Source organism: Budorcas taxicolor, chromosome 8, assembly GCF_023091745.1.
Source record: "Budorcas taxicolor isolate Tak-1 chromosome 8, Takin1.1, whole genome shotgun sequence".
NCBI classification, from domain to species: Eukaryota; Metazoa; Chordata; class Mammalia; order Artiodactyla; family Bovidae; genus Budorcas; species Budorcas taxicolor.
This window is the reverse complement of record NC_068917.1, coordinates 62,243,401-62,268,432: the sequence shown is the minus strand read 5'-3', so window position 1 is coordinate 62,268,432 and position 25,032 is coordinate 62,243,401. Positions and strand designations below refer to the sequence as shown.

Here is a 25,032-nt window from a genome sequence, read left to right as displayed (position 1 = left end):
ATGCAAGTCCTATGTGCTAAAGCATCAGAGATGTGTGCAGGGTGAACGCTGAATGTTGGGGCTGTGTGCTGGACTATATGTGTCAAGGAACCTGGCCTAATAGACCCTGACGGGGTAGAGGTAGAAAAAGCTGTGGTTCCTTGGGAAAAGACCGGAGGGAGAAATCTCAGTCCAATCACTGGGCAATGTTAGGCCCAATCACCAAGGCAACGGGAATGGGGTCAGTCCCCAGTGGGAGGGCTGGGTACAACACAGCAGGACTACCAGAGAATGTCACTATGGCAACCTTGGCTCTGAGACAGCGCCAGTCGCCCGGTCGCTATGGTGACAGATGGGGCGATTATACGCTCAGAAGGGTAAACTGAGTCTCCAGTGGGGGTAAAGAACTCTGGGAGGCTTTTCTGGGCCACCTACACGTGGAAAATAGCCTCCAGTTGGTCACTGTGTTGGGAAGCTTGCGCTTGTTCACACAGAACAAGAACCTTCGGCCTTGGGCGCTCTCTGAAAGATCTGGGTCTCACCGGGAGCAACTTGACTCACGCTTCTGCCAAGTAACGCTGATTGGCTGGGTATGGGAGGGGGCGGGGAAAGAGGAAGACCGGAAGTACATCCGGGGGAGTGGAAATACAGGAGGAAAGGCTCAGGTCCGGACATCTAGAGCGACCGCTCCGCTACGCGTCTCGTTGGTTCCGGAGGTCCCTGTGGCCGTGGGAAATGCTGGCGCGCGCGGCGCGGGGGACTGGGGCCCTTTTGCTGAAGGTGAGTGCGAGGCATCCTTCTCTAAGGATCAGGCCAGAGACCACCTGGGTCTTCAACTGGGAATGGGCCAGATTCTAAGTTTGGGAGAGAACTGAGGTCGGAGGTTTTGGTACTCACATGAGTCCCTCTCCGAGAACCCTTTAGGGTCGTGGTTTAGGGACTTAACTCCCGGACGGGCGCCGAGAGGGGCGGGGTGCCTGGCTGGCTGGGCCTCTGCAAATCCTCTTCTTCCCTTCAGGGCTCCTTCCAGGCTTCTGCCCGCGCTCCGCGCCGCGCCTCGTCTGGATTGCCCCGAAATACCGTGGTCCTGTTTGTGCCACAGCAGGAGGCCTGGGTGGTGGAGCGAATGGGCCGATTCCACCGGATCCTGGAGCCTGTGAGAACCTCTTCTGCCCACCACGGGCCAGCCTGAATCCCAATTCCCTCACGACTTGGGGGGATGGGGTGAGACCTTGGTGGGGCCTGCCTTCGCCTTTGGGTTCTGACACCCTAGACCAAACCCGGCAGGGCCCAGACTGTTGACCGTCATACCCATTTTACCGCCTTTTCCTATTGCCCTAGCATCCCACAGGCCCCATGTTGGGAATCTCTTCTGTTCACCCTCTGAGTTCCACCTGTCTGCATGGAGAAGGCTATTCTGCTGGCTCCTGTTCTCTTGATTTTCCCTTCCATTCAGAGATCCAGCCTGACATTCCTACCCTTACCTTCCTATCTATCAGTGTCATCCCAAGTCTTATGTTTTCTGGGCAGAATCTATATTGATTGCCTACCCACTCCAGGCCTAGCTTGGATTCCAACCCTACAGTCCCATGTCCTTCTGAAGACCTGTGACTTCTCTTCCCAGGGCTTGAATATCCTCATCCCTGTGTTAGACCGGATCCGATATGTGCAGAGTCTCAAGGAAATTGTCATCAACGTGCCTGAGCAGTCTGCTGTGACACTTGGTGAGGGGTGCGGGGTGACACGGGTTCTCTGAGGCCGTTAGGCCATGGTGGCAGGAGAAAGAGCTCACTGAAACCCAGGGGCCTGACCTTCTTTCTCTCCTGCTTCCATACCTACAGACAATGTAACTCTGCAAATCGATGGAGTCCTTTACCTGCGCATCATGGACCCCTACAAGGTATCTACCTTTGCAGCTCCTGAGTTGCTCTCCTTCCTAAAATCCTGCCCCAAGCCACTTACAGTCTCCATGCCCCTTTCAGGCAAGCTATGGTGTGGAAGACCCTGAGTATGCTGTCACCCAGCTAGCTCAGACAACCATGAGATCAGAGCTCGGCAAACTCTCTCTGGACAAAGTCTTCCGGGTAAGGGGATCTGAGTCAGAGTTAGGGTTTGAAGACTCATACCTGGCATTCAGTCCTTTCTGGGATCAGTCTCGGGACCTTCTTCATCTAGCCTCCTGATAGGTGAGTTGAGGCCATGGAGCTTCCACCTCTCATCCTCCAGGAGCGGGAGTCCCTCAATGCTAGCATCGTGGATGCCATCAACCAGGCTGCCGACTGCTGGGGCATCCGCTGCCTCCGTTATGAGATCAAGGATATCCATGTACCGCCCCGGGTGAAGGAGTCCATGCAGATGCAGGTGGAGAACGGGGGGAGTGGGGAGGAGTACTTCAGGAGGCTCCAATTGCATGGGAAACCTGGACGCTCTTCCCTACTGAAAAGGGTCCAGCTGCAGATCAGTGTCAGGTCTTTCTTTTACTCTGGTTTCTCGTTGCTTGGGGCTTCTAGGTGGAGGCAGAGCGGCGGAAACGGGCCACAGTTCTAGAGTCTGAGGGGACTCGAGAGTCAGCCATCAACGTGGCAGAGGGAAAGAAGCAGGCACAGATCCTGGCCTCCGAGGCAGAAAAGGCTGAACAAATAAATCAGGCAGCAGGTCAGCAGAGGGTAGAGGCTGAGGGATGAACAGGGTGTGGGTCTTTGAAGGTTGGTAAGGACAGAAGCTTTGGGGTACCCTGACCTCATAGATCAAGTTCTGTCTCTTTTTTTCTTTCAGGAGAGGCCAGTGCAGTTCTGGCCAAGGCCAAGGCTAAAGCTGAAGCTATTCGCATCCTGGCTGCAGCTCTGACACAACATGTGAGAGGCCCCTGGGTGGGAGTAGGGACGGGATTTGGCAGTAGAAGGGGTTCTGTCTTCTACCCTGGGAGAAATTCCTGCCTTTTTGGTTCCATTGAGCCACATTCTGTGATCTCTTGTATCATGATTTGCGTGTCCTCTTTCTGCAAACCTGATTTCTCTCCACTTTCTTCCTTCCTTCCTCTCCCAAGTCTGTGATCTCTGATTTTTATCCTCCCTGTGGCCACAGAACGGAGATGCAGCAGCTTCACTGACTGTGGCCGAGCAGTACGTCAGCGCATTCTCTAAACTGGCCAAGGACTCCAACACTATCCTGCTGCCCTCCAACCCTGGCGACGTCACCAGTATGGTGGCTCAGGTTAGAGTGCCCTGAGGACCCAGCACAGCACCAAGCCAGAGAGCAAGACCATCCCGCCACCATCATCACTTTCACCATAGAGACTTTTAGAGTCCCCTGAATGAGGCATTCCGCTCATCCCTGATGGAAGGAAACCCCTTGAGACATCCTTTTTCTTGCAGATACCTGCATTAGCATTTTGAGGGTGACCCTGCGCTGGGAGTGTGTAACATTCCTAGAACAGACTCCAAAACTTTTAAGACTGAGGCTTAAGAGAGAGAAAGGAAAAACAAGTTTACTGGCCCCAGCTCTCCCTTCTTCCTTTGAGCCATTGGTGTGTGGGCTATGCCTCCTGCCATGTATCCTGATGGCTGTCTGTCTGTCCCTCCCCTCAGGCCATGGGTGTGTACGGGGCCCTCACCAAAGCCCCGGTACCGGAAGCCCAGGACTCAGTCTCCAGCAGGAGCAGCAGAGATGTCCGGAGCACAGATGCGAGTCTCGATGAGGAACTTGATCGAGTCAAGATGAGTTAATGGAGCTGGGCTTGGGCAGGGAGGTGGGGGACAGGGAAGCAGCGCTGACAGACTCTGGCTCTAGCCTCCCTGCCAAGATTTTGGTTATTATTTTTTTATTTGAACTTTAATCATGTAATAAACTGGCCAATGGCAAACTGATACTGTTCTCTTTGCTTGGGGAATGAAGTTGGGAAAGTCACCAGTGTTTTCCTTGGATGACTTCTGCCAGCCTCTAGTCCTGTCAGGTCTTGGGAACCGATTCCTTCGTGAATAAGAATGAACCTCGTATCAGTCATCCTGCCTGTCTTCAGGAAAAGCTGTGGGATATAGTGCAAGGATTAAGCCATATGTCTATCAAACTGCCAGCTGGGGAGAGTAGTGCCCCCTCTTGCTAAGTGTGGGGCTGTGAATTTGAGCAAGTGTTGGGGTTTTATTAAAGGGAAAGAGGACTGCCCTGGTAGAGTAATGCTGCTGAATGCTCATCGGGTCCTCAGGGACTGGGGACACTCATTCGTTCATTCAAAAACATTGAATCATGTCTACCATCTGCCAGGCTCAATGTTAGATATAGGTTACAAAAGAATCCAAACCCAGTCATCCCCGTTTTCACAGGAAGCAGACTGAAGTACAAAGTGATGCGTGCCAAGGTGGAGGAACGTTCTGGCTGAGGGATCCTGTGGGGAGGAGCATGTCACTGTGGGCAGCAAGATTACTAACCCTGCCACTGGGCTCAGGCTGGAAAAACTGATGGATTCATCAGATGATGGTTTGGGACTAAGATATGCAAAGACCCATGGCACCAGAGAAATTAGAACATTCAGAGTTGTTTCTTCTTGTGGCTGAAGGGTGGGGTGTTAGGGGATGTGACTGTGTGGCAAAGGCCAAACCTTAGGGAGATAGGGTCCTGAAAGTTTGGACTTTATCGAGGGGAGGCTGATGCAGGGGCGTGAAGGGTTTTTTCCCCTTCCCATGAAGAATTTTAAGACGATTAAGGTAATCGGTGTTTTAGATAGAGCTGCCCTGCTCCTATGTGGTCAGAGGATCTGAAAAAGAGATGGGAGGCTGGAAGGACAGTAAGAGGGCTGCCTCAGTGGTCCTAGAGGGTGAACAGAGATAAGGGGCTTTGGGGATGAAGGCAGAGGGATATTTCAACATATTTCTGAATTAGAATTTACTTATCCATTTAATAACTGCTTATTGAATCCCAACTATATGCCAGGAACAGAGGATACAGTAATAAAATTTCCTACTCCCAATGAACTTACATTCTATTTGGAAGGGACAAATCATTAATAAGATGCTGATGAGTTGTGCTACAGAGGAAATTAAAGGAAGGGAGATGGGGAACTTGATGGGGCTATAACATTAAGTAGCGTGTTGCAGGAAGCCTCACTGATGGTGCATTGAAGCTTAGATATGAAGATGAGGGGAAGACACACTTGGCTACCTGGGAGTAAAGCTAACAGGAGATTGCAGACACACCTAAGGCAGAGAGTGGCTGCCTTATTGGGGCAAGCTAGGAGCTACAGTGGATGGGACAGAGTTCGGGAAATAAAGGGCAGCTAGATGAATCAGATAAGGAGGTGTGGAGAGGGTATGTTGATTGCTAGGGCCACTAAAATCATTTGGGCTCAACTCTGAGATGAGAAACCACTGGAGAGGTTTTCTGTTTTGTTTTAAATGGTAGTTTTCCTGAGATAATTCAGATATACTGCAATTCACCTGCTTCAAGTGTGAATTCAATAATGTGTAATATGTTCACACGTCGTGCAGCTGTCACAGTCTAGAACATTTTCATCACTGCTCTCCCATTCCCACCCTGCCACAAAACCCGGTGCCCATCAGCAGTCATTCCTCTCTCCCCTGGGCCCTACACAACCACTAATTTATTTTATGTGTCTGTAGCTTTATGTATTCTTATAAATGGAAAAATATGTGCTATTTTTGATTGATTTTTTCCTACTTAGCATGTTTTTAAGGTTTATTCATGTAGCAGCATGTAGCCACTTGTAATACTTTATCTCTCTTTTTTTAATTGGCAAACTATTCTATTATATAGATAAAACATATTTTGTTCATCCATTCATCAGTGAAGGCCATTTGGGATGTTTTCACCTTTTGGCTATTATGATAAGGCTACTGTGAACCTTCATGTGCAAGTTTTTGTGTGGCCACATGTTTTTCATTTCCCTTGGGTATATACCTACAAGTGGAATTGCTGGGTTATATGGTAACTCTGTTTAACCTTCTGAAGAACTGCCAAACTTTTCAAAAGCTGATGTACGATTTTACAATTCCAACAGCAGTTGGACCATTCAGGTATGACCTAAATCAAATCCCTTATGATTATACAGTTGGAAGTGAGAAATAGATTTAAGAGACTAGATCTGATAGAGTGCCTGGTGAACATGGATGGAGGTTCGTGACATTGTACAGGAGATAGGGATCAAGACCATCCCCAAGAAAAAGAAATGCAAAAAAGCAAAATGACTGTCTGAGGAGGCCTTAACAAATAGCTGTGAAAAGAAGAGAAGCGAAAAGTAAAGGAGAAAAAAGATATACCTATTTGAATGCAGAGTTCCAAAGAATAGCAACGAGAGATAAGAAAGCCTTCCTCAGTGATCAGTGCAAAGAAATAGAGGAAAACAATAGAATAGGAAAGACTAGAGATCTCTTCAAGAAAATTAGAAATACAAAGGGAACATTTCATGCAAAGATGGGCTCAATAAAGGACAGAAATGGTATGGACCTAACAGAAGCAGAAGATATTAAGAAGAAGTGGCAAGAAAACACAGAAGAACTGTACAAAAAAGATCTTCACGACCCAGATAATCACAATGCTGTGATCACTCACCTAGAACCAGACATCCTGGAATGTGAAGTCAAGTGGGCCTTAGGAAGTATCACTACGAACAAAGCTAGTGGAGGTGATGGAATTCCACTTGAATTACTTCAAATCCTAAAAGATGATGCTATGAAAGTGCTGCACTAATATGTCAGCAGATTTGGAAAACTCAGCAGCGGCCACAGGACTGGAAAAGGTCAGTTTTCATTCCAATCCCAAAGAAAGGCAATGCCAAAGAATGCTCAAACAACTGCACAATTGCACTCATCTCACAGGCTACTAAATGCTCAAAATTCTCCAAGCCAGGCTTCAGCAATACGTGAACCGTGAACTTCCAGATGTTCAAGCTGGATTTAGAAAAGGCGGAGGAACCAGAGATCAAATTGCCAATATTCACTGGATCATCAAAAAAGCAAGAGAGTTCCAGAAAAACATCTATTTCTGCTTTATTGACTATGCCAAAGCCTTTGACTGTGTGGATCACAATAAACGGTGGAAAATTCTGAAAGAGATGGGAATACCAGACCCCCTGACCTCCCTCTTGAGAAACCTGTATGCAGGTCAGGAAGCAACAGTTAGAACTGGACATAGAACAACAGACTGGTTCCAAGTAGGAAAAGGAGTACGTCAAGGCTGTATATTGTCACCCTGCTTATTTAACTTATATGCAGTGTACATCATGAGAAATGCTGGGATAGAAGAAGCACAAGCTGGAATCAAGATTGCTGGGAGAAATATCAATAATCTCAGATATGCAGATGACACCATCCTTATGGCAGAAACTGAAGAAGAACTAAAGAGCCTCAATGAAAGTGAAAATGGGGAGTGAAAAAGTTGGCTTAAAGCTCAAGGTTCAGAAAACTAAGATCATGGCATCTGGTCCCATCACTTCATGACAAATAGATGGGGAAACAGAACAGTGGCTGATTTTATTTTTGGGGGCTCCAAAATCACAGCAGATGGTGACTGCAGGTATGAAATTAAAAGATACTTACTCCTTAGAAGGAAAGTTATGACCAACCTAGAAAGCATATTAAAAAGCAAAGAAATTACTTTGCCAACAAAGATCCATCTAGCCAAGGCTGTGGTTTTTCCAGTAATCTTATGCATGTAAGAGTTGGACTATAAAGAAAGCTGAGTGCCGAAGAATTGATGCTTTGGAACTGTGGTGTTGGCGAAGACTCCTGAGAGTCCCTTGGACTGCAAGGAGATCCAACCAGTCCATCCTAAAGGAAATCAGTACTGGGTGTTCATTGGAAGGACTGATGTTGAAGCTGAAACTCCAATATTTTGGCCACCCGATGCGAAGAGCTGACTCATTTGAAAAGACCCTGATGCTGGCAAAGATTGAAGGCAGGAGAAAGGGACAACAGAAGATGAGATGGTTAGATGGCATCTCAACTCAATGGACATGAGTTTGGGTAAACTCCAGGAGCTGGTGATGGACAGGGAGGCCTGGCGTGCTGCGGTTCATGGGGTTGCAAAGAGTTGGACGTGACTGAACGGCTGAAATGAACTGAACTGAACTTTCTTCACACCCATACCAATACTTGTTATAGCTATCCTCCTGGGTTTGAAGTAATATCTCCAACATTTTGCTGATGGCTAATAATATTGAGCATCTTCTAATGTGTTAATTGGTCATTAATGTATCTTCTTTGGAGAAATGTCTATTCAGATCCTTTGCTCAATTTTGAATTGATTGTCTTTTTATTACTGAGTTGTAAAATTCAGTGAAAAACTTGCGAAGGATGAATAATAAAAGCTATCATTTGGAGTCAGCTTGGCAAAAAAGGGGAAATAAATATTATCCCTATTTTACAGAGGAGATAATGTCCAATAATGACAATCAGTGGCAGAGCTAGGATTCAAGCTGTTTGGCTTCAGAAGCCTAGATCTTAGTCTTAACCAAGAATGGACAGTGGTTCCCTCAACTCTTCTAGCTTAATGCCTTGCCCCCGATTCTAAATTACTATGCTGCTGCTGCTGCTAAGTCGCTTCAGTCGTGTCCGACTCTGTGCGACCCCACAGACGGCAGCCCACCGGGCTTCCCCGTCCCTGGGATTCTCTAGCCAAGAACACTGGAGAGGGTTGCCATTTCCTTTTCCAATGCATGAAAGTGAAAAGTGAAAGTGAAGTCGCTCAGTCGTGTCCAACTCTTAGCGACCCCATGGACTGTAGCCCACCAGGCTCCTCCATCCAAGGGATTTTCCAGGCAAGAATACGAAATTACTCATCTCCTATTAAACGCCTCAGGCTAGCCCTGCGTTTCTTGCCGAACTTCCTCGGAGGCGCCAGCAGATGGCGACGAAGACCCCTGCGGGTCGCTCTATCCGTCGCACGCACCTCTGTGGTGTCGGGCGGCAGGCGCCGTCGCTGCACTTCCGGGCGCCATTCAAGGTGAGGCAGGTGCTCTCTAAACCCCCCTTACTCTTGCTTTTCCCAGACATTAGGGACCTTCCTACCCCACTCACAGAGCTGGCAGTCTGGCGGGCCCAGTACCCTGTCAAGGTTTCCAGCCGGAGGCCGGACAGCCATCGGAGGAGGCAAAGCCATCTGGACGTCTGGGTCCCAGCGAGGCCCAACCGCCTTAAGACCTCGCGCCTCTGCCCTGCTGAGCCGGGGAAGTCGCACTTCTCGTCTGGTTATCTTGGGTGTCCGGAAGCGGAGTACGATTCCTAAGTCCCCGCCAGGCGGCGCCGTCAGCCTGGCCTGGATTCCCCTGTGGCTGTGAGCCTTGGCCACCCCAGGGCTGTTGAAATTGGCGAGCAGAGAGGAGAAGCGGGCTGTCGGAAAGCAGTCTACCACTTGGAATAACTTTTACCCTGGATTGTGTTTTCCATCATTAGGATCTCCTGAAGTACATATATAAATTCTTATGCTCCACCCTCAAAGATCCTGATTCCGGGGATCTCGGGTGACGTTTTTTTTATTTTACTTTTGGCTGCCCTGAGTCTTCCTTGCTTTGCGTGGGCTTTCTCTCCTTGGAGTGAGTGGGGGCTGCTCTTCCTTGCAGTGCCTGGTCTCATTGTGGTGGCTTCCCTTGTTAGGGAGCACTGGGCTCTAGAGTTCAGGCTCAGGAGTTGTGGTGCACGGGTATGTGGAATCTCCCCCGACCAGGGATCCCGCCCGTTTCCCCTGTGTTGACACGTGGATTCTTAACCACTGGACCATCAAGGAAGTCTGAAAGTCAGCATTTTTAAAACACCCACTCCAGGTTGATGCCGGTAGTCTGCACACCTCACTTTCAGAAACTCTCATATAACTGATGGAGAGGAACACTACATTGGGTTGGTTATGGGACTGTTTATCTTCTTGAGAGCTTCCAAGAGGAAGTGATTCTAACAGGGCTTTGTACTGAGAGACTAGAATATCTACTGGTTCTTTGCCTCACAGTTATGAATTCCCTCTCCTGCCACTACCAGGATGCAGAAGATCTCAGTGCTGCTTTTCCTGGCCTGGGTGAGCTTCCTCTTCTACGCCGGCATTGCTCTCTTCACCAGTGGCTTCCTGCTCACCCGTTGGGAGCTCACCAACCATAGCAGCTGTCAAGAGCCCCCAGGCCCTGGAGCCCTGCCATGGGGGGGCCGAGGGGAACCGGGGGCCTGCTGGATGGCTTCCCGATTCTCTCGGCTCGTGTTGGTGGTGATAGATGCTCTGCGATTTGACTTTGCCCAGCCCCAACGCTCACCTGTTTCTGGGGAGCCTCCTGTCTCCCTGCCTTTCCTGGGTAAAATGGGCTTCTTGCAGAGGCTCCTGGAAAGTCAGCCTCACCATGCCAGGCTCTACCAAGCCAAGGCTGACCCCCCGACCACCACCATGCAGCGCCTCAAGGCCTTAACCACCGGCTCACTGCCTACCTTTGTTGATGCTGGCAGTAATTTTGCCAGCAGCGCCATAGTGGAAGATAATCTCATTAAGCAGCTTTCCAGTACAGGTTAGTCCTCTTTGGTGGCCAGGAGTAAAACTTGGCAAATTTCTTTGGAAGTCAGAGAATCAGAACTTTGGGTGCCCAGCTGCATGCTTGACTAGCTAGTACAGGAAGGAGAAAGAGACCACAGCCCTGCTTGCAGGGAGCACAGGTGCAGGCTGTGTCACGGAGTTTCTAATCTGCACGGGGTATTGATTTTACTTTTGGGCAGCTCTTGGTCAAGGGGCATGGGAGAGATGAAGAGTTGTGGGTCTGGTGCCCTCACAAAGTGTGGAGGAGAAAGAGAATCCAGGCCCTTTCCACTCATTGACTGGGAAAAAGCAAGATGCACCCAGGAAAAACAGAGCAGCCAAGATAGAGCCAGGGTCTGAGGACTAGCAGAGCCTTTTATAGGAACAAGTAGTAAGAGATCTGGGTGGAGTATTGTTAGGGAAAGCTTCCTGGTAGAAAATGGTAGGCCTCGAAGGATAAAGAGTTGTTGAATGAACTGCTGTGCCTTAGAGTGCACGGTTGGGAATTCTGATAGATCTTTAAAAGGCCTCTCCTCTTCCTCGTCCCCTGACTCCTATGTCCCTGCAGGAAAACGTGTGGTCTTCATGGGAGATGAAACCTGGAATGATCTTTTCCCTGGAGTTTTCTCCCAAGCTTTATTCTTCCCATCCTTCAATGTCAGAGACCTAGAGACAGTGGACAATGGCATCATGAAACACCTCTACCCAACCAGTGAGCACGGGGTCTGAGGCAGTCCTGACCAAGACTGGGCGGTGGGGAGGACTGTGTCAGTTACAAATTCTGAACCTACCATGGATGCAGTGGCCTGGGCCTGTGTCCTTGGACATAGGAACATCAGAGCCTGGCTGGGGTTGAAGAGTGAGCCTTAATCCCATGTGCTTAGGTTCTCTCCTTCACAGTGGACAGCGACAAATGGGATGTGCTGATTACTCACTTCCTGGGTGTGGATCACTGTGGCCACAAGCATGACCCTTACCATCCTGAAATGGCTAGGAAACTTACCCAAATGGATAAAATGATCCAGTGAGTGTGGGGTTTTGGCTGGGGGAGTGGGTTTGTGTCTGAGATGATATGTGGTCCCAAAAGAAAAAAATCCTTATTTGGGGTCCCTTTCTTGGTTGAATTCTGTCTCTAGGCCTTTCTCTGACACTAGGGGTCTCATCCATTTTGAGTAACTCAGGGTGTGGTTTTGGGCAGTAGGGTTGGTACTAAAGAGGTGACTTTTTGCCAGATGTCTAGGCCCCACTAATGGAAGTTATGGCTGGGGGTAAATGGGCCCCTGAAAAAAAAATTTCTCTCTCCCTACCTCCCGACACATGTCTTGATTCCCCCAGGGGACTCGTGAAGCGTCTGAAGAATGACACACTGCTGGTGGTGACTGGCGACCATGGGATGACTGTCAGTGGGAACCATGGAGGAGACAGTGAGCTGGAAACCTCAGCTGCGCTTTTTCTATATAGTCCCAGAGCTCTCTTCCCCAGTGCTCCTGCAGAGGTAAGTCCTGAGATGCGCTTTGTGTGGTTTCCTACTATTCAACTTACATCATGATCATAGCATTCTTGTGGATCCCTCTGTTTTAATCCCCCAAATTCATGACCTTGGGCATCCTCCACTCTTGTTTCCTGCCTAAGTCCCCTATGTCTTCCACTCCAAACACTGCTCTTACCTCTTTTTTCTTTTTTGGCTGCTCTACATGGCATGAGGGATCTTAGTGTACTGACCAAGGATCGAAACTTTTCTCCCTACAGTAGAATCACAGAGTCTTAACCACTGGACCAGGAAGTCCCCAGATCTCACCTCTTTGGTGAAGCCATTGACCCCTGTCCCTGTTCTCTAGGAGCCAGAGATAATTCCTCAAATCAGCCTTGTGCCTACGCTGGCTCTGCTGCTGGGCCTGCCCATCCCATTTGGAAACATCGGGGAGGTAATAGCTGAGGTGTTCTCAGAGATTGAAGACTCCCAGCCTCGCTCCTCCGCTCTGGCCCAAGCCTCAGCTCTGTATCTCAATGCCCAGCAGGTAAGTAATGGGCTGGGCTTCCAGGTGACAGAGTTAGGTTGGGCATGGGAGAAGCATAATGACCCACTTGATTATCCCTTGTTCAATCTTACTCACACATTCCATAGCCATGTCCTCCCTCTCCCTCGGTCCTAGAAAGATTCTGGGATCTTGATTTCCAGGTATTCTCTTTGGTAGTACCTATCTTTGCCCATGTCCCAATTTATGTCTCTGAGCTTCTCCCCTTGGCCTCTGATCTTTTTTGCCAGGTGTCCCGATTTCTTCACACCTACTCAGCCACTGCTCAGGACCTTCAAGTTCAGGAGCTGCATCGATTGCAGAAGCTCTTCTCCAAGGCTTCTGCTGACTACCAGCGACTTCTGCAGAGCCCCCAGGGGGCTGAGGCAGCGCTCCAGACTGTGATTCCTGAGCTGCAGCAGTTCCTGCGGGGAGTTCGGGCCATGTGCATTGAGTCTTGGGCTCGTTTTTCTCTGCTCCGCATGGCAGGGGGTGCTGCTCTTCTGGCTGCTACCTGCTTTCTTTGCCTACTGGTATCCCAGTGGGCATCATCCCCAGCCTTCTGTTTCGGCCCTCTCCTAAGACCCATGGCCTCGGGTCTGAGTGGGGCCATGGTGTGTGCTGGACTCCTGGCATCTACTGGGCTGAAGCTGGATTCCGTGGTTCTAGGGGTCATGGCTGCAGTGGGCTCACTTCTGCCTTTTCTGTGGAAAGCTTGGGCGAGCTGGGGATCAAAAAGTCCCCTGGCATCTCTCCTTCCCATGCCCGGGCCAGTCCTGTTACTCCTGCTCATTCGCTTTGCTGGTTTCTTCTCCGATAGCTATATTATAACTGAGGCCAGGGTTGCCCCCTTCCTTTTGATCTCACTCACCTTGCTCCTGGTTGCTCGACTTCACTGGGAGGGCAAGCTGCTGCCACCTAAGCTACTCTCAATACCTCGCCTTGGCTTTTTAACTCCAACAGGCCCCCCACAATACAGTGCCATGCATGCCATGGGACTTGGAGTTGGGTTGCTTTTATGTGTAAGGCTAGCTGGACTTTTTTATCGCTGCCATGAAGAGACACCTGTTTGCAGCTCCTCTCCTTTGCTGAGTCCCTTGCGATCCACAGTGGATGGTCGAGCCAAGAATTTGTGGTATGGAGCTTGTGTCGGGGCTCTGGTGGCCCTGTTAGCCTCTGTGCGGCTGTGGCTTCGCTGCTATGGTAATCTCAAGAGCCCTGAGCCCCCTGTGCTCTTTGTGCGCTGGGGGCTGCCCCTAATGGGACTGGGCACTGCTGCCTACTGGGCATTGGCATCAGGGGCAGATGAAGCACCCCCACGTCTCCGGGCCCTGGTCTCTGGTGCGTCAGTTATGTTGCCTCGGGCTGTGGCAGGGTTGGCCGCTTCAGGGCTCATGCTGCTGCTCTGGAGGCCTGTGACAGTGCTGGTGAAGGCCACAACAGGTGCTCCAAGGACCAGGACTGTCCTCACTCCCTTCTCAGGTCCCCCCACTTCTCAGGCTGACCTGGATTATGTGGTTCCTCAAATCTACCGACACATACAAGAGGAGTTCCGGGGCCGGCTAGAGAGGACCAAATCTCAGGGTCTGCTGACGGTGGCTGCCTGTCAGTTGGGGAGCGTCTACTCAGCTGCTGTGGTCACGGCCCTCACCCTCTTGGCCTTCCCACTTCTGCTATTGCATGCAGAGCGCATTAGCCTTGTGTTCCTGCTTCTGTTTCTGCAGAGCTTCCTTCTCCTGCATCTGCTTGCTGCCGGGATACCCATCACCACCCCTGGTAAATACATGTCTCAGCCCTGATTCATCCACGGACAGTAGGGATGTAAGTTCGGCCCCTCTTATCTTTAGGGAGGTGTTGCTCCTCAGGATCTTCACCTTGATACAGGGTCTCACACCCCCCAGTCAAGAGGGTCTTCCTGATGTCCTCTCTCTCATCTGCTGTGGCCAAGCTAACTGACCCCTAACATTGACTTTCAGGGCCAGCAGAATTCATGGAGGAGATAGATACACAGTTTTCTAAGACTCAGTTTTTATGGAAATGCTGCATCCTCATGAGTGCATTTCCTGATTTTCCAGTGATAAGAGAAAGTGAACTGTGTGTATATGAGAGAAAGAAGTTGACCACAGATTAGAGCAGTGGGGCTTTGTGCTAGGGAGGGAATTAGAATAACAGAGTGTTGATTATTAGAAGGTTGGGGTGTTGGGGATGTGTGTATGTAGGAGACTTAGCACTGAGGTGGTAGTTGTGTGTGATCTCGGGGCAGTGGGCTGTGGGGTAGGGAATGGGACATGACTGTAAAGAGGCATATCTGTTCCCCCAGGTCCTTTTACTGTGCCGTGGCATGCAGTCTTAGCTTGGGCCCTCATGGCCACACAGACCTTCTATACCACCGGCCACCAGCCTGTCTTTTCAGCTATCCAATGGCATGCAGCCTTCGTGGGAGTCTCAGAGAGTCGTGACTTTACCTGGCTGTCAGCTTTCCTGGTGGGAGCCAACACCTTTGCCTCCCATATTCTCTTTGCAGGTACCTCCTCATTCCTCCCTTGCTTCCACTGTGGCTTTGTGGAAGGAAAGGAAGCCCCTGCATTTGAGTAGGGAAAGATCATTTTGTTAGATCTTTGGCACCCCTTGGCCTGTGCTGATTGGAGGCTGAGCCAGCTAGAGTACTTGGGGGACAGGGTGACCTGGTCCATGGGTCTTCCCTTGATTCTAGCCCTGCCTTTCTCTGAGGCAGTAGGTTGCCCATTGCTCCTGCTCTGGCCCTTTCTGTGTGAGAATCAAGGATCCCGGAAGAGGCGGCAGCCCCCAGGAAATGAAGCTGAGGCCAGAGTCAGGCCTGAGGAGGAGCAGGAGCCACGGATGGAGATGCGGCTCCGGGATGCACCCCACCACTTCAGTGCAGCACTGCTGCAGCTGGGCCTCAAGTACCTCTTTGTCCTTGGTATTCAGGTGGGTGCAAGGGACAGATCATAGAGTTAGTGATCTTTTCACATGCATGGACATCACCTTCTTTCACACTTTGCCAAAACCCTAGGAGGGAGCCTTGATTGAGGCTTAGGTAAGTGAAGTGATTGCCCAAAGGCCAGTGACCTCAAATGGCAATACTGAGACTCTAACCTGGGTCTCCATCCTAGTCTTGGATTGTTTCCTCTCTACAGGCTAGATCTGGACTTGATGGTTGCATTTGGGGATTACTCCATTGGACAGACTGGAAAAGCTTAGGTGATGATCAGGATTCTTTCCCAAGCTGTGATAATTAATCTTCCTTTCCTTCAGAGGCAGAGTGTGTGACTCTGACATTCCCTCCACCCTGAGAAGCCGAGCCTGAGTATTAAGAGACACAGATGAATAGTGCTTGTCCACGGTCACACTGCAAGTCATAGTATGGCCAAGAAAAGAATTATGTTTCCTAACTCTTAGCCCAGGGTTCTTTCCACTGACAGGTACTGCTTTCCTTCCCTTTCCATTCTTCACAGGGGTCTACAGCAACTCTCTACTTAACCCACTTCCTCCTCCCCTTCCCAATAATTTGACCCCTCTTCTCTTCCTTCAGATTCTGGCCTGTGTCTTGGCAGCCTCCATCCTCCGCAGGCATCTCTTGGTCTGGAAGGTGTTTGCCCCCAAGTAAGTGGATTTGCTTGAGAAATGTTGCTGTGGGGAGGGTGAACCTTGGGTTAAACAGTGAACATCGAGAATGGACAAGCTTTGCCTCAGTGGGGAAAAGACTCTAGATCTACTGTTTGTGTCCTTTGAGATTCTCTACCTTTCTTTGCAGGTTCATTTTTGAGGCCATGGGCTTCATTGTGAGCAGCGTGGGACTTTGTCTAGGCATAGCTTTGGTGATGCGAGTAGATGGTGCTGTGAGCTCCTGGTTCAGGCAGTTAGTTCTGACCCAGCAGAAAGCTGGAGAACAATCTAGCCTGGTCTATACGGGTGCTGGATCATCTGCAAGAAAGGCTCAGCCACACCTCTTACCACCATGCAGCCAGGACCTACTGGCATCTGGGACTTCATTATTTTATAATTCAAGATCATAGTAGAGCCTAATTCCTAACTCCTGCATTGGATACATCTGAGCAACTGAGGGGCTGTCTCCAAAGTGGAATAAAATAATAAAGTAAATATATGTGTCTGAGGTGTGGCGAAGCCCTGACTGTCCTGTAAGGGATATGAGGAAGTTCTGTCTCCCTTATCCAGGCACAGATAGGATCAGCTGTCTTACGCAGACCTGGCTGCATCTAAGACCCTTTGAGAAGTGGTTAGAGTTGTCTGAATTCACTTCTCCCAACTCTTTGCAAATCACTACTGTTATTCCACCTGCCATTTCGCTTTGCCATGGGATGTATTTTACTAAATTCTTTTGCTTTGGCTGATAACAGAGCCGCATTGTGGGGCACCGACTTTCACTGTCTAAAGCCCCAGTAGTGCTGTGTCTCCTCCTCGATGTGTACTCTCACTTCAGAACACTCTGCCCTTCTCTCCTGTGGAGGCCTCCCTGGATCAGACCTACTTGCCCATCTAATGCACCTTGTCCCATTGATTATTCCTGACTTGGGGCCAAAACCATATGAATCTGAAGATCCTCAGATGTCTCCAGTGCCCCTCTATGTTGTGTTGAAGTGCTGGCATGAAATCCTCATGGAAATGTCCACCAAAAAAATGGGAAGCAGTTTCTAAGGAGAAGGGTCAGGACTGGGGTTTGAAGTTTGAGGGTGCCCAGAACAGGAAGAGATGTGACCACTTGAAGAGATGAGGTATATGATTTGCAAATAATTTCTCCCACTTTGTGACTTTGCTTTGAATTTTCTTATATTTATTTTCTATTGAGAAATCATCTCTGAATTTTTTCCCCCAGTTTTATTGGGATATAATTGACATCACTGTTTAAGGTGTACAGCATAATGGTTTGACTTACATCTTTGACAGTGTCTTTGTGGCAGAAGAGGTTTTAATTTTAATCGAGTCCAGTTTATCCATTTTGAGTTGACTTTGTAGATGACAAGGGTTGCAGTTTGTTTCTTCTTTGCATATGGAGCTCCAGTTCTGTTCCCTCCATTTGTTGAAAGGATTGGGCAGGTACATTTGAGCAGTGCAGGGTGCACAGGCATGGGGCTGCACTGCCAGCTAGTCGGACTGCATGTGGTTGAACAGACTGGTGAGCATGTTGGTGCTTCATGGTGATAGGATGTGCTGACTACCAAGGGTCTCCGTCTCCAGTCAGTTCTTATTTATTTAATTTATGGCTGTGCTAGGTCTTTGGTGCTGCACCTAAAATTTCTCTAGTTGCCAGGAGCAGGGGCTACTACTCTTCCTTGTGGCGGGCGGGTTTCTCCTTGGGTGACTTCTTTCGTTGCACCTGGCAGAATCAGTAGTTGTGGCTCCTGGGCTTAGTTGCCCCGAGGCATGTGGGATCCTCCAACGTTAGGAATCGAACCGTGATCCCTGCATTGGGGATCTCAACCACTGGACCACCAGGAAGTCCTGGTCAGTTCTTTTTGAAGAGACTTCTGGGGCTGGACTCTTCCTGGCGGCTCCCACTGGTACTACAACTCCCAGCATGCATAGGGCGGGCTAGCCTGCCGCGGCGGGGGAAGTTCCCGGCCGATGTGGGCCTTTAGCTGGGAGGGAGAGACTTCGCCGCGGTTTCCGAGTGTTGAGGTCAACTTCCCAAGGCTTTGGCAACCTCGATGGCTGAACAGCGGGACGGCGAGCCCTACGACCTACCCACTCCGACACGCCTCCGGTCTCTGGCCCGTCTCTGCCTCCCTCTCTGGTCTGGCCTCTTATTTCTTCTTCCAATTTCCCGCGAGGAGTTAGTAACCCTTGAAGACGACCAACCGCCGCCTAGCATTTTGCCAACTGGGCCAACCAGAAGCGCGGGTAGAAAAGGCGGAGGTGGAATCCCCGCCAAGCAGGGGAGAGTCCGTTTCTCCCGGAAACGGTAGGCCGTCCTGACTGGAACCCCAAGAACAGCAAGGGATTCTTGGCTGGGGGCAGAAGTGCACGAACCCTTTCTTCCTTGCTCAGTGGGGGCTTCAGGCTTACCCTTCAGCAGCCCCCTTCAGGTGTCTGGGCCCAGCCTTGGCTATCATGGCTCACCAGACTCCTCTGGGCTCTTCAGCCTCACACGTCAGCTGCCTGGACCTGTGGAGGGAAAAGAATGACCAGCTAGTTCGACAGGCCAAGGTAACGCGGTTGCTGGGACCCTTGCTTTGCAGCCCCCAGATACCAGGAAAAGGGTATGCAGTGGATTTAGTCTGGCCAGTGGGGAGGGGCTGAGCTTGACCTCCCCTAAAGAACCAGAAATGACTGGAGAATGAAACCCCTTGCCACAGCTGCAAGGAAAGTACTATTACCCCATCCCACATTTGACAGGTTGCTCAGGACTCAAGTCTGCCTCTGAGGCGACAGCAGTTGGCTCAGGATGCACTGGAAGGGCTCAGGGGACTTCTCTGTAGTCTGCAGGGTAAGTAGGGCCCTCCCCAGGATGGTCACTCCTGCCCTCCACATCCAGAGACCAGTTCCTCTTCTGCATGTCTAGAATTGAGGCGATTGCTCAGGGGGTAAGGGGTCCTGTTTAAGACACAGACAGGACTGGAATGGAATTCCATTCACATTGTACAGGTGAATCTCTCTCATGCACACACACACACACATAGATACATAAGCACACAGAAGCGTTTGACGAAGTGATTTCCAAGACGGTCTATTTGGAAAACATTCTGGCTGTTCCATCTCACACACACACACACACACACACACACACACGCATTTGAGAAAACATTCTGGCCGTTCTATAATCTACCAGAGTGGGTTCTTTATTGAGGCCATTTTGGTTGGGGTGGGGTGATCTCTTTCACCTGAGAGTGGTCTGTGAGATCAGCATTTGTTGCTCCAGGGCTCCCTGCGACCGTTCCTGTTCTCTCTTTGGAACTGACTGTCATCTGCAACTTTATCACCCTGAGGGCAAACCTGGCGCAGGGTTTCACTGAGGACCTGGCGCAGGATATCCAGCAGGGCCTAGAGAGAGGTGAGGGCCAGAGATTACCTTCCGTGCCCCTGCCAGCCTCAGTCTGGGCTTAAGTTCTTGCAGGGGGGGATAGGAGGAACAACATAATCTGTCACCTCTGCAGAGATGCCCTTCTTTGATCCTCCATGTGTTCCTCAGACCAGGAGCACTTTTGTGACCTTTGGGCTCCTGCAGAGAAGGAAAGCTAGAGATGAAGTTGCACCTCAGCTCTATGTGTGTGTATACTCTACAGTGCTGGAGACGCAGGGGCAGCTGGAAGCCAGGCTGGAACATGAGCTCTGGGGGCTGTGGGACGCTGCCCTCCGTGTTTCCTCCCTTCTGCCGGAGCTGCTCCCTGCCCTTCACCACCTTGCGGGCCTGCAGGCTGCCCTCTGGCTGACCACAAACCGTTTTGGGGACCTGACCTTGCTGCTGCAGACCCTGACTGTTAGCCAGGTAATTCAGATAATGATCTGGATCTAAGGGTCTCTCCTCCTTCCACGTTTCCTGGCTGCAGTATCATCATTATGTGCTGGAAAGGCTGCTGGGTTGGTGTTCAGAAGACCCCGGTTCTCTCAGGACTCTTAGGTGACCTTGCTCTGATTTGTTCCTCATTGGAGGGATTTTCTTGGGACCTTGATTATCTTGGGTAGAATTAGGGCTCTTGTGACCTTGCTGAAGTCACTTCCCTGCTTCAGTCTTTGCATCAGTAACCCAAACATGGTCCCTGCTCTGTGTCCTCGTGGACTTATCCTGAGTGAGAAGACTCATTAAGAATATCACTGCCCCAGATTTTTCTTCCTACCTGTATCCTTTCCCCACAGCTATTAATCTCTTAGAAATGAGGGAACAAGAACCAAGAGGATCCTTGAGTTTAAAGTCCAGTCAGGGCAGACTGAGATAGAGAAGGGGTCATTACAAGCCTGGAACCTCTCATCATCCTTCTTTCCCAGAGCAGCGCCTCTGAGGATATGCTGCTGCTTCTGAAAAGTTGGAGACCCCCAACTGAGGAGTCAGATGCTCCGCTGACCCTGCAGAATGCCCGAGGCTTGAGGGATGTCCTTCTGACAGCATTTGCCTATCGTCAAGGCCAGTTAACAATCTGACTTGTCCCTTCCTCTCCACTTCTGTCTTAAGAAGTCCTCTGGGCTCATGTCTTTTCTGTCCTGTACCATTCAGCTTGGTGGAACTTCTCTGTGTTCTTCTTCCCCATCAGGCCCGCTTGCCCTGTTGGCCTCTCTAAGCTGACACCCTGCTTGCCCACAGGCCTCCAGGAGCTGATCACAGGGAGTTTGCCCAAGGCACTGAGTAGCCTGCATGAAGCGGCCTCAGGTCTGTGCCCACAGTCTCTGTTGGTCCAGGTATACACAGCCCTGGGGACCTGTCTTCGTAAGATGGTAAAGACCGTCCTAGGGTAGGTTGGAGAAACCACAGCTTTCTACTTTGTGAGGGTAGCTGAGGCTTGTGTCCTTTCAACCCCCTAGGGCAGTCCACAGAGAGCTCTGCTCTACTTGGTTGCAGCCCTGAAAGAGGGATCAACCTGGGGTCCCCCACTTCTGGAGGCCTCCAGGCTATATCAGCAACTGGGGAACATAGCAGCAGAAATTGAGAGTCTGGAGCTGCTGGTTGAGGTAAGGAACTATGCCAGGCGAAGATGCGGGAAATGCTGAGATCCTTGTGCTGGTGTGACTAGTCAAGGTTTAAGTAGAAGGATGTATAGTTCCCGGAGATTATAAAGTTTATTCTTTTTGTTAGGCTTTGAGTATCACTCGTATCCCTGAAGCCCATCAGCTTCTCATTGAAGTAGAGTTATTACTCCCACGACCTGACCCAGCCTCACCCCTTCACTGTGGCACACAGAGCCAGGCCAAGTACCTGCTAGCAAGCCGATGCCTACAGACAGGAAGGTGAGGTCCATCTTGCTCACCTGAGCTCCCCTTCCCACTTCTGATGCCTCCCCTGTGGTGTGACTCTGCTTCTGTTCTTGCAAATTGAGAGGATAAATAAGTCAAGGGTGGGACACGGGTCCCCACTATCAGCTTCCTGCCTTGCTGCTGGACCTGAGCTGAGGACTCTTTACCCTGTCACTAACCTCCTGTATCTTGAAAATTCTATAAAGTCTTCTCCCAGATCCAGTCTGTAAATAGTGTAGATCCATACTGAGCCAATGTTAGAGTCCCACACCTTACCCTTCCATCACCCCAAGGCCCTTAGCTAAGAGCTTTTGGAGGGCCCTGCTATGGCCTAAGGTGAGGCTCATGGGTTATGACTCTTCAGGGCAGCGGACGCTGCAGAACATTACCTGGACCTGCTTGCCCTGTTGCTGGATGGCTCAGAGCCAAAGGTGGGTATGCCACGTTTCTGTGTAGTGGGGTGGGAGAATTGGAGTTTCCTTTGGAGTAGAGTGGGAGTGCTTTTTTCTGACTTTTCCTCTGCTCTTCTTTTTGTCCATTCTGGGAGACCAGACTGGGAAGGTTCCCAGAGCAAGGGAGATCCAGGGCAGCAAGCAGTGGATGGTCCCTGCATGGTACTAGAGCCTTGGAGGTAGTGGTTCATGTCTCCTCAAGACACTGCATTGCATTCTCTTCCCACCCCAGTTCTCCCCACCACCTTGCCCCCCAGGGCCCTGTGTGCCTGAGTTGTTTTTGGAGGCAGCAGCAGCGTTGATCCAGGCAGGCCGAGCCCAGGATGCTTTGACCGTATGTGAGGAGCTGCTTAGCCGCACATCATTGCTGCTTCCCAAGAGGCCTCGGCTGTGGGAAGATGCCAGAAGAAGAACCAAAGAGTCACCACACTGCTCACCCTGGGTCTCTGCTACCCATCTGCTTCAGGGCCAAGCTTGGGTGCAATTGGGGGCCCAAAAGGAGGCAATTAGTGAGTATAGCCGGTGAGTCCAGGAAGCCAACCAGGACCCTAGGGGAAATGTGGAGGGATAATTTTGTAATTGGGACCTGAGTTGGTGAGCTCTATTCTTAAACTACTCACCCCAGTTTCTGAGGTTAACTCTTCTTTACCCCTGCTCTCTATCCCACTTCAGGTGCCTTGAGCTGCTCTTCCGGGCCACACCTAAGGATAAAGAACAAGGTGAGCTAGACTTAGCTTTTCTCTGTGGTAGTGGTGGTTTCCTTTCCATGTGTCCTAGCCCACCAAGAGATTTAAGAGAAAGGGACTCCAAACATAAGAGATATGGTATTGAGGTTGTGGGGATGGTCTGGCTGGAAACAAATGTCTTGATTTTTGGAGAGGTCCCCAGGGCCTGCTTCCATCTGTGAGCAGGGGTGTACGTCAGATATGGCACTACAACAGCTTCAGACAGCTGCCCTGATTAGTCGTGGACTGGAATGGGTGGCCCTTGGCCAGGATACCAAAGCCCTACAGGACTTCCTTCTCAGTGTGCAGATGTGCCCAGGTATGTACATATGCAGGCATCAGCTATGCACAGATGTGTAAGGACAGAGAGGGCCATGGGGAGGTACTTGGGGATTAGTGTAAGAGTGATGTTCCTTGATCGGAGGGGTGAATGGGATTGTGCTTGTATATATGTAGGGATACATAACAGTTGTGCAGACATATGCAAGACACAAGCATGTGTGAAGGCCTCCCAGGAGTTCTCTAGGCTTCCTAATGTCTTCAGACACAAAGACCATACCTGTGCTGAGAGTATGTTGGGCAGGAGCAGGGTCAACTGAGCCCTTTGTTCTGGGCAGGGAGTACCCAGGGTTAGGCATTGTTGGCAGTGATGTATCCCTGATTCCATGTAAGCAAAACACATCCCTGCTCTAGGCCGTAGTTTCCCCTTTTATAAAATGATGTTAAGTCTGTGTCAAGTTCTAAGGCCCTGTGCTCTGGGGTGGGGCTACAGGTAATCAAGATGCTTCCTATCACCTGCTTCAGACTCTGAGGAGGCTGGATCGGAGGGATGAGGCCACTGCTCTCTGGCGGAGGCTGGAGGCCCAAACTGAGTTGCCACAGGAGAATACTGCATGGTAAGGTTAAGGAGACAGCTGGCTTCTAGAGTCCTTAGGCCTACTGGGGGTAGTGGTGAATCAAGGGAGTGAATGGCTATTCAGTCTTCTGCCTATCGTCCCTTAGACTTCACCCTTTTTGCTTTCAGGTCCCTTCCCCTGTACTTAGAAACCTGTTTGGGCTGGATCTGCCCCCCTGACCGTGAAACCCTTCGTGAGGAATTTCAGACATCTGGAGACTTGTGACCTGTAGCTGCCATGTTTCAAAGAACCAGAACTGGGTCCTCAGTGGACCATCTGTAGGGAGGACTTTCTGCCATCCCATCCTTGGGAAATGTGGCTGGAGCTGACCATTCCAGTATATGTCTGGCATTGGAGAGGTTGGTGGTAGTCCTGCAAAATTTGCTATTCTGATTCCAGAGAAGCCCTGCTTCCACCAACAAGGCATTGACTTGCTCATAGCACCTTTTATCCTGTTTCCCTTTTCATGTGTTGAGTAAAATTTCATATCTATCTGTTGTCTGCCTACTACATATACTTGAGTGGGAAGGCTCACAGCTTTCTGAGTCAGTTGAGTGCTGGTTGTCCATGATACCCTCTCCCAACATCATCTGCCTTATGAGCCTCGAGAAAGGGCTAAGGGAATCCTTACTCAAGAAGCAGTGCCTTTAATCCTTGTTACCTGAAAGCAAAAATTCTAGAGGAGAGAATTTCCCACCCCCACCCTAATCCCAAATTTGAATTTCCACTATTTGAGTCAAATATGTCTGTGTCAATAAGGGGTGAAGGGTGAATTCAGTCAACGGGCCCCCAAAGCTGTATACTGAATATAGTTAGGGTTACCTGGCGATTTGGACATGAATTTGAGCAAACTCTGGGAGATAGTGAAAGACAGGAAAGACTGGCGCACTGCAGTCTGTGGGGTTGCAGAGTCGGACACGACTTAAAGATTTAACAGCAACAACCTGGCATTTTGGGCCTAAGGACTTCCAAGACTCTGTACAATTTTCTTGCTGCTTTGGGCTTTGTTGAATCTGCTGTATGTTCTGTAGCTGCTTTTGACTCCTTTCTGGACTTGAGTCCACTCCCTCCTTTAGCCATGAATATTAATAGCCAGTGGAAAGGAAGCTTGTATCTCCAAGCTCCGAGAAACTGTAAAGCCTATGGGATTACGATTACCAAAGGGTGTAATGACGATAGGGTAGAGTGGATTAAGAGCTGGGGTGTTAGTCAGAGTCCAGAATAAAGGTGGCTGGAGCCGGCGGCCTGAAGGAGCAAGGAGAGGGGTTAGAGTGGATATTCAGGTTTTGGTAGAAGACGGGTGTGTAGTTTATCAATACAACCCGACTAGGGTTCAATCCATTGTGCCAGGTCTTTCTAGTAGGGTAAACTCAGGAGCCAATCAACTGGAGCCAAGTGGGAGAGTCTGTCTCCCAGGAATGAAGGCTCTCCTTTCGCCAGTCGATCTGGCCCTATTCTTTTTGTTGATTGGTCGGAAATCCCAATCCGTCGAGGAAGCGTAGCGTTGCGGCCAATTGACGTGGCGTTACTAGGCGTGTTGCGCCCTTGA

General features: G+C 50.1%; 3 protein-coding genes across 4 annotated transcripts; all 3 read left to right on the top strand.

Moving 5' to 3' along the window:
* The first annotated feature begins 633 nt into the window (after nt 1-633).
* STOML2 (stomatin like 2) lies at nt 634-3,845 on the top strand. The gene is made up of 10 exons (XM_052644949.1): nt 634-759; nt 998-1,135; nt 1,604-1,703; nt 1,821-1,879; nt 1,962-2,063; nt 2,206-2,340; nt 2,490-2,634; nt 2,755-2,834; nt 3,064-3,192; nt 3,567-3,845. Exons 1-10 carry the CDS (start codon nt 715-717, stop codon nt 3,702-3,704), a joined length of 1,071 nt encoding a protein of 356 aa, XP_052500909.1. The 5' UTR covers nt 634-714; the 3' UTR covers nt 3,705-3,845.
* A 5,100-nt stretch (nt 3,846-8,945) lies between these two features.
* On the top strand, nt 8,946-16,866 carry PIGO (phosphatidylinositol glycan anchor biosynthesis class O). 2 transcript variants are annotated; one of them, XR_008199818.1, is made up of 10 exons: nt 8,946-10,468; nt 11,042-11,185; nt 11,374-11,497; nt 11,809-11,968; nt 12,312-12,491; nt 12,740-14,264; nt 14,809-15,012; nt 15,223-15,437; nt 15,765-15,931; nt 16,042-16,114. XR_008199818.1 is itself a non-coding variant. In XM_052644900.1 (10 exons), exons 1-10 carry the CDS (start codon nt 9,958-9,960, stop codon nt 16,523-16,525), a joined length of 3,396 nt encoding a protein of 1,131 aa, XP_052500860.1. In that variant the 5' UTR covers nt 8,946-9,957; the 3' UTR covers nt 16,526-16,866. The 2 variants fall into 2 exon arrangements, 1 of the variants encoding a protein (XP_052500860.1); XM_052644900.1 differs by lacking the exon at nt 15,765-15,931 and adding an exon at nt 16,264-16,866 and having other exon boundaries at nt 16,042-16,112.
* A 998-nt stretch (nt 16,867-17,864) lies between these two features.
* FANCG (FA complementation group G) lies at nt 17,865-23,930 on the top strand. Its single transcript, XM_052644902.1, has 14 exons — nt 17,865-18,674; nt 18,864-18,954; nt 19,387-19,518; nt 19,751-19,953; nt 20,451-20,586; nt 20,764-20,894; nt 20,982-21,128; nt 21,253-21,404; nt 21,775-21,841; nt 22,095-22,384; nt 22,535-22,581; nt 22,751-22,906; nt 23,360-23,483; nt 23,612-23,930. Exons 1-14 carry the CDS (start codon nt 18,579-18,581, stop codon nt 23,706-23,708), a joined length of 1,869 nt encoding a protein of 622 aa, XP_052500862.1. The 5' UTR covers nt 17,865-18,578; the 3' UTR covers nt 23,709-23,930.
* Nucleotides 23,931-25,032: the final 1,102 nt, after the last annotated feature.